The 16,710-nt window shown below is 35.7% G+C and overlaps 1 protein-coding gene across 2 annotated transcripts; it reads left to right on the forward strand.

The window, feature by feature from the left end:
- Positions 1-779: 779 nt before the first annotated feature.
- LOC129882576 (ubiquitin carboxyl-terminal hydrolase 2) lies at positions 780-11,691 on the forward strand. Of its 2 annotated transcripts, none has more exons than XM_055956943.1 (6): positions 780-866; positions 1,114-1,157; positions 3,201-3,247; positions 10,406-10,452; positions 10,583-10,685; positions 10,773-11,691. In XM_055956943.1, exons 2-6 carry the CDS (start codon positions 1,127-1,129, stop codon positions 11,547-11,549), a joined length of 1,005 nt encoding a protein of 334 aa, XP_055812918.1. In that variant the 5' UTR covers positions 780-866; positions 1,114-1,126; the 3' UTR covers positions 11,550-11,691. The 2 variants fall into 2 exon arrangements, with proteins under 2 accessions (XP_055812918.1, XP_055812917.1); XM_055956942.1 differs by having other exon boundaries at positions 803-962.
- The last annotated feature ends 5,019 nt before the right edge of the window (positions 11,692-16,710 follow it).

Raw genomic sequence — 16,710 nt, forward strand, 5'->3', positions numbered from 1 at the left:
GAATGGTTAGCATAAGAGCCATTGAAGATCGATTCAACTTTATGATAAGAAAAATTGGTCTTATCTGGAGGATGGTTGGTGAAGTTGGTGGATCGGAAGAAGTTTTCATTGAAGTTGAATCCATAGCTTTGGTGGGATTTTTGAATTCCTTTGCTTCTCGCTCAAGTCCATCAATGCTACTCCACCAAAGAGGTTCGAGGAAGGCAAACCGGAGCTGTATCAATTCTAATGAGAGAAAGATGGTGAATCGTGCTAGTAGCTGTAAATTTTTCTAGAACACTTCAGATTAGAAGATAGTTTAGTTTCCTTTTTTGATATGGATCCCCTATTTTGTGTGTTATTTATTTTTGTTTGGGCTTGAGTCATTTTGAACCCAACTTTGTATACTCTTTTCCATTTCTAATAAATAGGCTCTTGCACGCATTTTTAGTAAAAGAAAAAGGTTAAAATAATATATATATATTTTTAAATTTAATTATTTGATAATCTAATTTGTTTGAATTTGAAATGTTTAATAAAACATGTCAAAAAATTGAATACAATCTTACAGAGCCAATATTAAAACATGGTTGATTCAAATTAACGTGAATTAGACAAATCCAAAAATAAAAAACAATTATAAATATAATTTTCTATAATTTTTAAATATAATTACATCAATAATAAAATTTCAAAAATATATACATAATAATTAGTAAGAAATTATCAACAAACTATTAAGAAAATTTTAATTAATAGTAACAATAAAAACATAATTTTTTTATATTCTACTTAGATATTTTCTTTCTTTTGAAGTATGTGCTATTGGTTAATACGGTGCTTCTCACAATTACATCGCCTTCATCAGATCTGGTTGCCTCTTTTACGTATGTATCTCCTTCATCGTTTGTCTGCTCAATGCTTTTGGTTCTTCGTTTAATATTGCCTGTTGGTCGAATTTATTTCCTTTTGGTGCATCTTCGGTATGTTTTCGTAATTGAGTGAACTGAATGGGGGATTTTTGGTTCTTTGGAGGCCCTTATTTTTGGGGCCTAAAGCCACTGCTTTAATGGCTTTAGGGTTGAGCCGCCCTTGGTTTTTATTAATGCTCTCTGTACTTTCTCTTTGCAACAGGTAATCAACAATCATGTCGTGGTGCACTATCGAGTCTGATCCTGGTAAGTGTCCCAACTTTTAGCTACTTAAACGGGAAGACAGTGCTACTAAGGTAGAATACTGGATACCAGCTCTAGCTGCTTCATTGTCATCTCACTTGACTTCACACTTTAAATTGTTTTCTTTTCGACTCCCCCCCCTCCTACCCCCACCAATCCACATGTATTAAGGGTGTGATAGTGTTCACATACTTTATGCCTGGAATGTTAGTTATGCCCGGATGATGTTTTCCTCTTCCTCAATTTATTTTGTGTTCCACTCGCTGCTTGTAGTTCATCTTTTATAGGTTTAGATTTCAATGTTGCTGCAATGGTCTTGCAGCAAGATAAATGTAGATCCCCTTCCTGGCTGCTGGAGAAGTAGCTACTATTAGTTTTAATTATGATTGTCCTTGTAAAAAAAAAGTTTTTGTTGTGACTGTCAATTAAACCATCAACAGTTCATGGACCTCCACAAAGAGAAGTTCTTTTTTGATCTCTATTTTGTATTTAGCTATAGGGTTGAAAACGTTTTCAAAGAATAATTTCTATTTCTGCTAATATATGTAAAATGTTTGCAGTTGTATCACATTTACAGAAAGAAGCTATCCTTCCCTTTGTCGCATTGTACTAGCCAATGTTTCTCCATTTATCCCAGAAAAGGGGAGCTATTGTTCTTTTCCTCTCAAGCACCGTCTTTTGTGCCTTTGGACATTAAAAGTTCGTCTGAAAAGTATTTCAGGGCATATATGCTGCATGCTCTGATACACAAAATTTTCCTCGTTTTACTCATCCATCAATGGAGGCTAAGCAACCAGGCTACTTATTAAACATCATTGAGTATTAAAGAGTTTCATCATCCACATGTCATAAAATATTTGCCTAATTTTGGTAGTTTGTGAATGCAACGTATGGAGCTGTACATTGAGATGACATCATATTTCTTCATTGATTGAGTGTATCTCCTTTTGTTGAAGGATACCTACTCTTTTTTGATAACTTGTGTAATGTCTGACGTTCAACTTTTCTACTTTATAGCATGGTTTTACTGGTGGTCTTTGGGATATATGAAAGTTTATCACTTTCAAATGCAAAAGTGGATATTGTCGACTTCTTCAAACAAAATGAGCTATTGCTATTTGAAATTGGGGAAATGAAAAATTAAGTTTTTTATTTATTATTTTATAATGGGTGGCAGTAAGTCTCAAGCCCAGAACCTCTACCGGCGGTGATACTATGTTGAAGTGTGTGGCCATTTCATCTAAAATCTTAAACTGTTGCGAGAGTACATTTATATATATTTATTATGTCTTTGAACAGTTATGTTTTCTTGCTCAGGTAGTGCTAAAAGTTTAAACCTCAGTTGTTGTAGCCCTAGGCATGAGGGCTTGGGCAGAGACACTCAGAGATCTCTTTCCAGTAAAATGAGGGGTGCTAAAAGCGTAGTGATATGGTTGTTTTGTTCTCTTGTTGATGTAAAGACAATTAATTCACTCAATTGTTGCAACCCCTAGGCGTAGGGATCTGGGCCAGAGTCTAAGATCTTTTTCCTAATCTTGTATAAAATGTACATACCATTTCTTCTCATCAAACTTAGTCAAATGAGGGGTTGGGTGACTATTTGGTGATTCTTTTTATTTTCTTATTTTACTTTTTCTATGGATGAGTTTTGGATGGCAGAGATTCATGAGTGGCTCGAAGACCAGTTTGTTGTGCTGCTTAAGAGGAGTAGAAACAATGCAATGCAATATTCTTCTTCATCTTTATTATTGTGATGCATACAAGCTGGTCTGGACACACTATTACCCCATAAAAAATAAGATTCTTGAGTGTGGGTTTTGGGGGTGGGGGAGAAGGAGAGTGGTTTCCTGTAGTGTTCAATACTAGTGGGAACAATCCAATGCAACATCTTCTTCGTAGTTGATGAGAGCTACTAAATTTGGGGTTCTAAATCCACCCAACCTCTAAATTTTAGTCGCTATGATAAAATTTTCTGATGATCTCCCTGTTGCGTTTCACTTGGTAAAACCCTTGAATGTGAAAGGTACTGACATTGCTTGCGTGCAGGGGTTTTTACCGAACTTATGCAGCAGATGCAAGTAAAAGGTGTGCAGGTATTTTTAGTTTACTCTAAAATTATGATTTGTTTTCATCAATCTTAGGTGGTTTAATCTCTTAGTTTTTGTGTGGAACATTTCAAGTATACCAATAAGCAACAAGAATATGTTTTTGGAGATTTCCTTTCTTTTTTTTCCCTTAGGAATTTGATGATCATATATCTCCCATGCAGTTATTGCTTTTGTACAGGCAATTATGTACTTGAACTCCGTATTTACCATTTACATGCCAGATACATGTAATGCGACTCAATGGAGTCGTTATCTTTGCTATCATTGTATAGAGTTTTGAGGCAAGTTGTATGTTTGTTAAGTTTAGGGATTTCGAGGAACCATTTTCTTTGATGGGTGGCGAATACCTTGTTTTAGAACTTAGCAAAAGGAAAAAAATATATAAGCTAGGAAAGGAAATAGAAAAAAGGTGGAGCTTGTCCTTTGTTTTTTTTCTCCATAGTGGTTTTATCATCTCTCTCCACTATCTATCCTGCAGTCTTATACTATTGGTTTGTAGCTTTAAACTTAATCTACAAATGAATACACCTATTGCTGAAAGGGATCTTCATATGCAACTCAATGAGAAAGGAGTGCCACAAATGAGGAGAGCAAATGGAAATCAAGGGCAAGCAAATGGCATATTTACGGATTCATTTAATATTTGATGCATTTTATTGATATATTAAGTCTAAAGAGTTCAACTCTTTTGACTTCATATATTAAAGGAAAAAAGAGTCTAAAGAGTTCAACATGAATGTACATTGAATTAAAAGTGTGGTCTGTAGTTCCTAGAGGGTGTTGGAGCATGAAGAACCACTGTCCTAATCCAATTGAGTAACCCTTCAATCATAATACTTCAATTACTTTCAGATCTTACTCCCTGGCGTCCTCCTAATACTATTTAAATAACGATTTTATATAATCACTGGAGATTAGATAGGATTTGTTCATTTCATGCCATACAAGGTTTGAAGCTAAAATGGGCTGCAGTGGTACTTTATCATTTCTTCAGAACTTTTGGTTCTATTATTTGTTGAATATCGAAAAAAATACTAATACTAATAAAATTATAAAGGTCCTTGACCAGAGGAGCTTTGGCTAAATTGCCCATCATTTCTCCAATCTGTTTATGACTCTTTCAATAGTACTCTATTGAGAAGGAGTACTATTGCACCAGATGGCAAACACGTGCCACAACACGTGGAAACCTCATCAATTGCTTTTGAATCTCAATAGGGTCCACCTAATACCAAGCCAACTTTAAATCAAGCCCAAGTGGTGGCCCAAATGGTAAGAAGGCAAAAAACTTGGTAAAGTAGGGACAGAGTTAGGCGATGCTTATTCCCCGGGGAAAATAAAATGGAATGGAGGGAAACTGGGTCAGCCCAAAATAATTACACCAATGCCCAATCTAAGGATATATCATCGCAGATCTATACCTTCCTGACTGAGGGCAAAAGAGTTAGACCCTTCTGAAGTTGCTGATGAAGCTAGTACTACACTGATGGATGAAGCACAACAGGCTCTTTGCATGTTAATCATATCTCTCTTACCATTAAATATTGCATCTTTGGTATATGCATTAGACTCTTACGTATCACTGCCTTGGCATGGTGACTGTTCTCAGAATCAACAACTCCTCTCTACTCCTGTTATTGAGACAATCCAATGGACCATAATTGTCTTGACCAAAGTATGTGAAGCTTTCGGGGTTAACATCTCTAGGTTTAAACACGAGTTTCTTGATATGATCTTAAGAATGGAGCACAAAAGGAGGGAACAACTTAAACATCAGAATACCAGCAAGGGGGCTGGAAAGAACTGAAGAAGAGGGGTGGAAATGAGGTCATGAAACTAAAATGCTTGGTTAATTATGACAAGGGCAATTGCAGCTCAGGGGAAAGGCTAATAAGGGCTAGGAAGCAAAAAACTTTTTTTGAATGAAGGTCAAAGATGGGGCAAGAGAAGTACAATCAAATCATTGGTTGAAAAGTGGAGACCAGATATCTTGTGTCTACAGGAAACGAAAATTGAAGAATGTACTGTGGCTTTAGCTAGACAATTATAGGATTTTGGATGGGTGGACTGGACAGAGCTCAAGGCCATGTATTTGAGATGGGATTGTTATATTTTGGCATAAAAAACAGTAGTCTTGCACTAATGTTCAGCAGGGTCTTCATTTTATCTCCACATTATTTGAAGGATACAGACTGGTCTCTGATGGTGCTTTACTGGAGTTTATGGGCCCCACATCAACTGGGAAAGAACAGAGCTTTGGAATGAGTATCTGCAGTTAAGAGGCTTATTGAATGATCTTTGGGTGGTAGGGAGTGACTTAATGTGTGCAGATTTAATACTGGGAGATTCAATTGCATAAGGAGGTCAAGAGCTATGTGGAGCTTTTCAAACTTCATACAGGACATGCAATTGGTTGATCTGCGTCTGCAGGGAGCCTTATATACCTGGTTTAGGGGTGTGAAGATTCGTCCAAGTCTCCTGAATTGCTAGATTCTTAATCTCTAACGAATGGAATTCCACCTTTGGTTTTGTGATCACATGCCAATTGTGTTGGAAAGTGGAGACTGGCCAACAAAACCTCTTATTTAAAAACATGTAGTTGCAGCATGAAAGATTCAGGGAGAAGATTACAGAATGATGGTAGAGCTACATGTTGTATGGAACCCTGACTTTTTTCTCTCAAAAAACTAAAACGTCTGAAGGAAGACATTTCTATATGAAACAGAAGAGCTTTTAGTTAGTAAGTAGAAACAAGGAAAATAAAGCTTCGGAGGAGCTGCTGATTCTAAAGAAAACAGCTGAGGGTAGACTACCAAATCAGATTGAGAAAATTAACATGATGAACTTGAAAACTGAACTCCAATAGCTGGCAAAGGTAGAGGAGGTCCCTTGGAGACAAAAATCCAAATGTTTGTGGTGTAAAGAAGGAGATAGAAGCACTAAATATTTCCAATGGGTTACCAAGGAGATATAACTGCATCGACAAATTAAAGGTTGCTGACAGCCTGACATAGTTATTGAGGATAAACAACTTCTCAAAGAATATTGTCCTTCTATCAGAACTTTTACTCCAAGAATGAAAATTGGAGGCCTTCAAATTCTTGTAAAGGCCTGGGCTGTTTATCAATTGAAAAAAGGGAGGTCTAGAAGTTGCTTTCACTAAGGAGGTAGTGAGAGATGCCATCAACTAATGTGCTCCTGAAAAGAGTCCAGGTTCTGATTGTTTCACAATGGCCTTCTGCCAAAAAGCATGGGATGCCATTAAGCATGCCATACTAGCTGTTCCCAATCATTTTCACCATCATAGTCACATGGTCAAGTCCTTCAATGCATCCTTTATTCTCATTCAAAAAAGAAAAGGAGCCATGGAACTTAGAAAATACAAACCCATGAGTCTTCAGGCCATTAGATTTCTTTCATTAAGGGAAGACAAAATTATAGATGCACTCATAGCAAATGAGCTTATGGATTGGAAGTTAAAAGTTGGGTGGAAATGGCCTCCTACTCAAGCTTGATGTTGAAAAGCCATTGAGAAACTAAGCTGGCCCTATCTTATTACAATCCTCAGGTAGTTGGGTTTTGGAGAAAAATGGATCAGGTACTACATCATCATAGTGAAATATTCTATCCTTGTTAACAGAGGCTTTGAGGGACTTTCTCTCCTATGATAGGGGGAACTTCTTTTCCCATGGAAGGTCTCAGGCCTCATTTGTTTGCACTTAATGAAGGTCTTAATCCTAATAATTCAGATCTCAATCATTAAGTTTGTTTGCTTTCAAAGTTTGATCTTAATAATTCAAATTTTAATCATTAAATGCGTTTATCTAATTTTATAAGTACTTAATGAGTCTGAATGATTAAGATCTATAACAAAATCTTAATAGCATTAAGATGTTTATTTAAGAATTCACTACTACATTTACTTTCACCCATCACCCACAACCCATAAGCTCCATCATTTCAACCACAGCTACGACTACCGTCAATCACCACCATCTACCATCCTCAACCACCATCTTTTAACCCAATCATAACCACCACTGTCGCCGATCACCAAAATCAAGCGTCATCACCATTAACCATCATTTGCAATCATCACCACCAATCATTATTACATCTACTAATAACTATCTATAATTACCACCATCAGTCAACATTATATATTGCTAACCACCATCATTATTCACCACCGACATTAGTTATTAATATCATTCCACTACTAATTATCAGCCACCCCCACCAGTAACCACGTTTAGTCACTAGTGCCAACCACTATACCATAAAGATATTAACCACAACCACCATCATCTATCAGTATCATCCCAAATCGAACACACAATCAATATCGTTAGTTATCATTAGGGGTGTACATCTGTCGGTTCAGTTCGATTTTAAGTATTATCGGTTTTCGCTTTTTAAATATGCTAAACCGATAATCAAATCAATAAGATATTTGTTATTGATGTTCAGTTTATCGGCTTTTGGTCTTTAACGGTTCGATTTTCCGTTAACCAATAAGGAAATGCTTTCAAAACAAATATACGACTTCTCCAACAATTTGACGCGATATAGGCATACAGAAGCAAATCAGATGTTCTTGTTGTAAATACTCACAATTCACAACCCTAGCTGTCGCCTAACCCTCGTCATCGTCGTTGCAAACCATAAATGCCACCGTTCTTAGTTCTTTATATTTTGACGTTAAGTTAAAGTAATACTAAAGCCTAAAGGGTAAATACAGTGTGAACTGTGAAGTAGTGTGAATTGCGAATTGTGTGGAGTACTAATAGTCTGATATAGTGATTTATATTAATATCTTTTGTTTGATACTTTCATATTTATGTATGAATAAAAATTAAAATAGTAAATTATTATAGTTTTAATGGGTTATTGGTTTTTCCACTAATCCAATATTAAAAAACCAATACCAACCAATAACCCAATAATATTTTTTTATAAAATCATTAAAAAACTGTTAACCCAATAACTCAATAGCAATAAACTAATAACACTTTTTTCGGTTTGGTTTATTGGTCGGTTCGATTTTTGCACACCTCTAGCAGCAGGGGCATTCATATCTTGATTTCCCATCTCTTGTTTGCTGATGATACACTTATCTTCTGTGGAGCTGAGAAGTCCCAAGTCCTTTGCCTGATTCTCACCCTGATGATTTTTGAGGCGATGTCTGGCCTACGTATAAATATGCTCAAAAGTATCATCTACCCTGAGAATATAATCCCAAATCTGATGGAACTGGCTGGCATTATGGGATGTAGTACTGGCCAAATATAAATCTTCTGAGATTTGGAATTCTGTAGTTGTTAAGTTTGAGAAAATGCTAGCAACGTGGAAGAAGCAGTACCTATCTTTTAGTGGCAGGCTAACCCTTATTAATAGTGTACTGGATAACATCCCTACCTATTTCATAGCATTATTTCCTATCACAGAAAAAATCCAGGAGCAGCTTGACAGAACAAGAAGAAACTTTCTATGGGATGGAAACAACATTAACCACAAGATCCACCTGGTGAAATGGTCTAAAGTCGCACTCCCTAAATCACTAGGTGGGCTTGGTGTAAAAGGACTTAGCTGTACGTAACAAGTGTATGTTAATGAAATGGCTCTGAAGATTCAATCAGGATGATGCTGGCCTATGGAAAGAGATAATCACTACTAAGTTGGGAGAATGAAGCACTAAACTTGTGAAATCACCCCATGCCACAGGGCTCTGGAAACACATAAACACATAAACAGCCTATGGAAAGATTCTCCAGAAACACTTATTTCTAGGAGGGAGATGGGACCAACATAAAAATTTTGGACTGACAAATGGCTCGGGGACAGTACACTGAAGAAAGTATTCCCAAATATGTTCCTTGTTACAGGCAATTCAGATTCTATTATTTGTCATAATAGAGAAGTCAACACATGGAACCCATCTTAGGAGGAACCTGAGTGACTGGGAGATAGATGAGCTCATTGACATGCTGAAAACATTAGAGATACACAACAAACCCCCAGATAAAAGACAAACTGAAATGGGGCAACTCTAAGGAAGGTCTTTATACCATTTAGCGTTAAGGCAAGGTGTGCTGACCTGTGCTCAGACAATATTATAATTGACTTATGGTCAAAACTAGTTTGGAAAACAAAACTTCTACCTAAAGTGCTGGTTGGCTTTAAAGGGTGTTTGCCTCACCCAAGACAACCTAACTAGAAGGAACTTTCCTCCAGCAAACAGATGTTTCATGTGCTAGTCAACCTGCTCCTTCACTGTCCTGTGGCCACAGACATCTGGAATCTGTTTCTAAACATTTTTGGATTGAAATGGGCAGTGTCTTTCTCCGTAAGGGATGCCTATGTGAGCAGGAGCTCAACGGAAGTTGACAAGACCATCAGAAAAATCCGAAACATGGTGCCTGCAAGCATTTTCTGGTGTATTTGAATTGAGAGGAATCACAGAAGCTTTGATGGTGTATTAACTTCAACAAGATTTTTGAGGCTAGATGTTTGGTTAGCCTCTTTAGTTGGGCTAACCTTTCCCAGTTAATAATATTGATTTTTTTTGAGGATTTTTTCAGCTCATTAGTTTTTTAGTACTTCAACTGTATAAAAGCTGACAAACGTTTGTTTGTTAATCCCTTTGTATCTTCTTGGTGCTTCCATAACAAGAGCAACTTCATCCAAAAGATGAAGATGAATTGCTTAATGTTGTTTCATTTTTGGTGTAAACAGGAGTATATGGAAGATCTAGAATCAGTTACAGATGTCTTAAGCTCTTTGTATTTTTGGTTAAAGGGTTGAAGATCTTCCTGATACTCTTCAATTGTAATTAGGAACCCTGTAACTTGTTGTGGCAGGTTTTTGATTTTTTTTTTTTTGAAATAGAATACAAGTTGCTACTTTCTCAAAAAAAAGAAGAACTCTTTCAATATCTTTGTGGTTATCTCATTTCTATATGGAGGAGTTCTTCTGCCCTCACCATAGAAGCTGATAAAGTATGATTGATATACTTTTCCTATGAGACAAACCAAAGGAAAAGGTGGGGGGATTGGGAAGGATGGGCGGTTAAAATGGTTGGTTAGCTACTTTCTTTTGGGTGAGTAACATTTTATCTTCTCATACTGTTCCATGTTGAAACAGGTTGAGGAGTTGTATTCTTTGGATCTTGATGAGCTCAACAGTCTTAGGTGAATCAATTCTGCCACTTGAGCATTAGTTGTATGGTTGTGCAAACAATTTATTCTCGAAGGCTTCGAGCTTGCAGTTCTCCAACTTTTTCAAAAAGGAAATAATAATTAATCTTTTGATTTTTTACAGGCCTGTGTATGGCTTGATATTCCTTTTCAAATGGCGTCCTGGTGAAAAAGATGATCGCCTTGTGATCAAGGACCCAAACCCAAACTTATTTTTTGCTAGTCAGGTAAATACCTTTACATGATATATGTGGTTAAACTACTAGGAGTTTCTTAGCACTATGACATGTAACTTTCTTGATGCTGTGAAACAGGTGATAAACAATGCTTGTGCTACTCAAGCAATCCTTTCAATCCTCCTGAACAGTCCAGATGTTGATATTGGCCCAGAATTATCTGCACTAAAAGAATTCACAAAGAATTTCCCACCGGAGCTTAAAGGTTTAGCTATCAATAACAGTGAAGCAATTCGCACAGCCCATAATAGTTTTGCAAGACCTGAGCCATTTGTGCCCGAGGAGCAGAAAGCTGCTGGAAAAGATGATGATGTATATCATTTTATCAGCTATATACCTGTGGAGGGTGTGTTGTATGAGCTTGATGGATTGAAGGAGGGACCAATCAGTCTTGGACCATGCCCTGGTGGGCAAGGTGATATTGAGTGGTTGCGCATGGTGCAACCCGTTATTCAGGAACGTATTGAGAGGTATTCCCAAAGTGAAATAAGATTCAATCTGATGGCTGTAGTAAAGAACAGGAAAGAGGTGTATACTGCAGAGCTGAAGGAGCTTCAAAAGAGGAGGGAGCGTATTCTGCAGCAGCTTGCTGCATCCCAGTCGGAGAGAATGGTAGATTGCAGCCAAGTGGAATCACTAAATAAATCCTTAGCAGAAGTAAATTCTGGTATTGAAGCTGTTAGTGATAAGATATTGAGGGAGGAGGAGAAGTTCAAGAAATGGAAAACTGAAAATATCCGTCGGAAGCACAACTATATACCCTTTCTGTTCAACTTTTTGAAAATTCTAGCTGAAAAGAAGCAGCTGAGACCTCTTATAGAGAAGGCCAAACAGAAAACCACCAATCCTAGATGAAACTGTACTCTTTTCACAGGCTAGACAATGTCGTATTTGATGAAGTGTTCTTATGACTGGTTTTGAATTAACCTCAGGATTACATCTCATACATTTCTTTGGTGGTCTCTTTCTCAATTTACTGTTTCATTTGTGGTTTTAACTGTGTGTGTTTATGTGCCTGTTTGAGAGCTGCATGCTCCCCAGGCCAAGTTGGAGCACTAATTGGAACCTTTGGTTCTTGCTGAAGGCAATACTCATTTGGTGTTAGAACTTAGATGCGTTCTCTTAAATTGCATTTTGCGAGTTCTAGAAATCCAGTGGTTTTGGACAAAATATTGTTTATTTGTTGACTATTGTGTGGTTTTCTCTCTGGGGAGCAAACTGAAGATAATGTATTGACAAGAATGTTAGATTATAATGAAAGCTATCATAGCTCATTTAAGTCGGGCCAGCCTCTCCCTGAGGGGGTGTGTCTCTCTCTCTCTCTATATATATTTGTTCCAGCATAGAATTATTATGAGATTGAGGTCCACAGGGGAAACAGATGTGCACTGAAAATTAAATAGTAGCGTTGTGCCTAAATGGCCAAACTGAGCACCTTAGGTGCCGTTTGGCCCCAAAAATTTTGGTTTGGGAAATAATTGGGAAGTAGTGTTTGGTCATAAAGCTTGGCAAATATATTTGAAGAATTCCCAAGTTCCCAAATACTAGAAGAAACTAGTATTTGGAAACTTGAGATAGTATTTGGAAAGTTTTAAATATTTAAAAAATTTCTTGTCAAATATATTTGAAGAATTTTCAAGTTCCCAAATACTAGAAGAAACTAGTATTTGAAAAATAGTATTTGGAAAGTTTTAACTATTTAAAAATTACCTCAAATTTTTATGTTTTATAAAAAAAATACATCATTTATTTATTTCAACTAATATTTATCTACTTCTCCGAAAAAGTTTGAACTATAATTTGAGTGAAAATTGAGAAAAAAAGACAATTTGCTTTTAATGGATTATAATTCCAATTGAATTAGTGACAAGTTTGAGTATGCGATTAATGTATTGATCTTGCCCATATTGTTATTTTGTTGTTGTTGATTGTTATCAATTATGTTATAAGATTATTTTTTAACAGATGATGATCATTATAGAATGATAATACAAATATATGACTATTTTAAATAATTTTTAGAACTTACGTGCATAAATCATATTTTTTTGAAATAGTCAAATATTCTTGAAAAAATTTGGGGTCAAACGCATGATGAAACTTCACCAAAATTTGTCAAGAATATTTGAAAATTTGGAGCCAAACGCTAGCTTATGCATCCGAACAACTCATCATTCAGCTACCATTGGAAAATGACCTTGAATTGAAACTGAATAGGTTCTAAATATATAGTAGGTAAATGCATTTTGTACATTCAAATTTCAAATACCCAGTTTGAGGTTTTGGTTTCAAGTATTATTGAAATAGTATATGACTTGCATTTATCATTGGCTTGTCAGTAGAATGTGATGAATATTATATTCGGCACTAAAATACTTGTGTCCCTTTTCAATATATTCAAGTTTTAGACATGAAATGGCACACAGTACGATGATTGCTTTTAATTAACCTCAGGTTAAGAAGGATTGACAGGCTCCGTAGAGCAAGAGAATGCTCAGGTCTGTCTACATGTGATTTCTCATTTGGTTCCTCATTTGTCTCCGTAGAAATAAAAAATAAAGGCAAAAAGAAGAAAAGAAATATTTGCTGGGAAGATAATTTTTTATTGAGCTAAAATGGTGTTTAAATGCAGAAAAAATGCAACAACTAGAGCATATATTTCAACAATTACTTTGCACATGATCCCATGATAAATTAACTACTTAAAATAACAGCTAACTCCTACAAAACAACAACTAAGTTAAACTACTGAAGATGGCTAAAAAGTTGGAGAAAATCCAACAACTTCTGTTTGACTAGTTACTGCAGTAATTGAGGCAGTTAATCAACACTCATCCTTACTTCAGTTGCTGCAAATTCCAAGTCTTTCTCTGAGAAATTCGAATATGCTCCTTGGCAAGGCTTTGGTAAAAATATCCCCCAATTGAGGACCTGTCTTGCAATACGTTAACTTAACAAATCCTTCTTTCTGCACATCCCTAAGAAAGAATAATTTGATATTGAAATGCTTGGTTTTCCCATGAAAAAAAGGATTATTTGAGATAGCAATTGCTGCTTGATTATCCACAAACATCTCTGTGCACTTTGCTTGATTTAAATTCATAACAAGTAGCACTTTTTAAAGCCATAATACTTGATTTGCAGCAGCTGTTGTTGCAATGAACTCAACTTCAGCCATAGATTGTGCAGCAATCTCTTGCTTTTTAGAACAACAAGAAAATACTCCTGAACCAAGATTAAAACGATAACTAGAAGTACTCTTCATATCATCGAAAGAGCCACCCCAATCACTATTGGATTACCTTTGCTACACTTACTTCTGATTTACAGAGAACTTGATTTCAAAATTTAATGTTCCTTTAACACAGTTTATCACCCTTTTAGATGCTCTAAAATGAGTGGTAGTTGTATAATTACTGAATCTAGATAGAAGACTTACAACATATAAAATGTTGGGTCTAGTTGCTGTAAGATACATGAGACATCCAACCAAACTCCGGTAAAGAGTCTCATTCACTTTTTCAGCTTCATCATTTTTGCTCAACTTCTCCTTCTGACACATAGAGTAGTTGTCTCTTTGCAATTTTCTATTCTGAACTTTTTCAAAATGACTTTCTAACCCTCTTGTGCAACTATAGCCAACAATAGTCTGATGGTTTCTAATCTAGCAACATGAGCAAATGTATCAGAAAAATCAATACCAAAATATTGAGAATACCCTTTTACAACCATTCTGGTTTCGTGCATGTTGATAGAGACATTTGCATTCGACTTAGTTATGAAAATCCACTTCACTCCCATGACTTTACTATCTTCGAGTCTTTTCAAAAGTTTTCAGGTCTAATTCTTCTCAATCATGGTGAGTTCTTTCTTCATTGAATCTCTCCATTTAGGATCTTTTTCTGCTTTTCAAAAATTCGTTGGCTCAAGAACAACCATATTGCATCTCTAATAGATACCACAGAGAGATCTTGTGCCTCTTACCGATATATTATCCAACAATTCATTTTCATTCAACTAAAGCATTGTACTTTGATCTGGAATGAATGTTGGATCTGCTTCTTTCCAGTTCCATTGTTCATCTTCCATGAAGTGCACATCTCTGCTTATTAGGATTTCCCTTGTATGAGGTTGGACAACCCTGTAAGCCTTTGAAATAGTGTTGTAACCCATAAATTGTTATGGTTCAATCTTAGGACCTAGATATGACACGACGAATGAGGAATTCGGAGGTACCTCACCCAAGCCTCTTAGCATTCATCTAGACTTTCAAGGATAATGACATAAAATAAACAAACGGATAACAAGGGGAAAGAGGGACTATGGGAATCATCAAAGCGGGAACCATGATAGTAATTCAACAACTTATACATGTCCAACAATACCTCTAAATCATAGACTTGGCAGGGACTAAGACATGTCCCTAGTTCACCCTCAAAATAAGTGCCAAGAAATGTCATAATAGAAGTCTTTATGTTTTACATAACATAAGCTATAATAAGAAGGGATGTTGTTCCCGAAACATGGGAACTTACTACAACTAACCTTCAAGATAATCTGAGCTAGCCACGTGGTGGAGAATGAAGAGGTGCACCGATCCCTACATAGTGATATCATGTAGGCAAAAGTATGTGTTAGTACTTTGAATGTACTAAGTATGTAGGCATGCAACATCTAATTTAAAACGTTTAAACATTATAAGATAAAGTACACAAGTAGATGCATGAGACATCAAGTAAACATTTGAAACATTCATTTGTGGGAAGATGACCATAACCGATATTAATACCATGCGAGCTATTACATGGAATCCAATATAACCTTCTACATTGTCACAAAGAGACTACTTGCCGGGTAGAACTATGTCAACTTTATTCATTTCTTTAACTTTAACTTTAAGGGCATTCATGGATCCATTAGCCTAAGCCTACAAGGGCTCCTATGGTGGCACATAGTTAATGAGACAAGGAGTTTCTACTAGGATTCCCTTACCAAATCCCACCTCAATGCTCTATTCGGTGCTAAGTCAATCCCACGGAATAGTTTAATACTTCAAAATAGTCATAGTATATAGCTTGAGAATTTAAAATATTATATTCAGTGGAATAGCTCATTAAAATATTTGGTTATTCAAATATGCTAGAATTGTCCTTATTTCATAAAGAATTCATCATTAATATCATTTTATCATTCTTTTATTTCATAAAACTCCCTTTTGATTATAGACATTGCTTTCATAAATATTTATTTAGAGTCAAAGCTTTTAAGTCAAACTTCGTTGAAAATATAGTAAAACTAGGTGGGTTCAAATCACTTCAACTTTCAAACATGTATGTAAATGAATATGCATAAATACTTTGAATTCCATTAATTAAAAATCATGCTTTAAACAACCCACCATGAATTTTAAGAAGCTAAATAGAGAAAATACTTGCAAACCATCAATCCATACATATGAAATTATTTTGAATTAAAATAGACTAATAATCATTAGTTTAATCATGATCTATGCTATTAAGTAGAAATAAAAATTAGTCATAAGAAAATCTTACTTGAAATGAAGAGATTTAGTTTGAAGAGTTTTGAACTACATGGGTGGAAGAACCCATGGATAAACACCCACATAACTTAGAGTAAAGCTTAAAGAAAATAAAAATAATTTATCATATAATCGAAATACTTTAGGCATGAGAGTGGAATGAATACTCTCATTAAAGCCATACATACCTGGAATCCAAAGCGTTACTCAAAATTGAAGGAATTAATGATCACTCCGGAATCCTAGCCTTTTTTCCTCGCTGGAGTGTTTTGTATACTTCCCGGAGTATATGAATTACCGGAATAGTATTTCTACACTACTAAGAACTAAAACTATATTTTGAAAATGAGTAAAGGAATGTATAGAGAGAAGAGTTGCTTGAAAAAGCTTAATGAACAAAATAATGAAATAAGATGGGTATTTATAGGTGTGAAGGAGAGACCTAACAATAATTAAAATAATTTTAAAGAAAAAATT

Source organism: Solanum dulcamara, chromosome 3 (assembly GCF_947179165.1).
Source record: "Solanum dulcamara chromosome 3, daSolDulc1.2, whole genome shotgun sequence".
Taxonomy (NCBI): domain Eukaryota; kingdom Viridiplantae; phylum Streptophyta; class Magnoliopsida; order Solanales; family Solanaceae; genus Solanum; species Solanum dulcamara.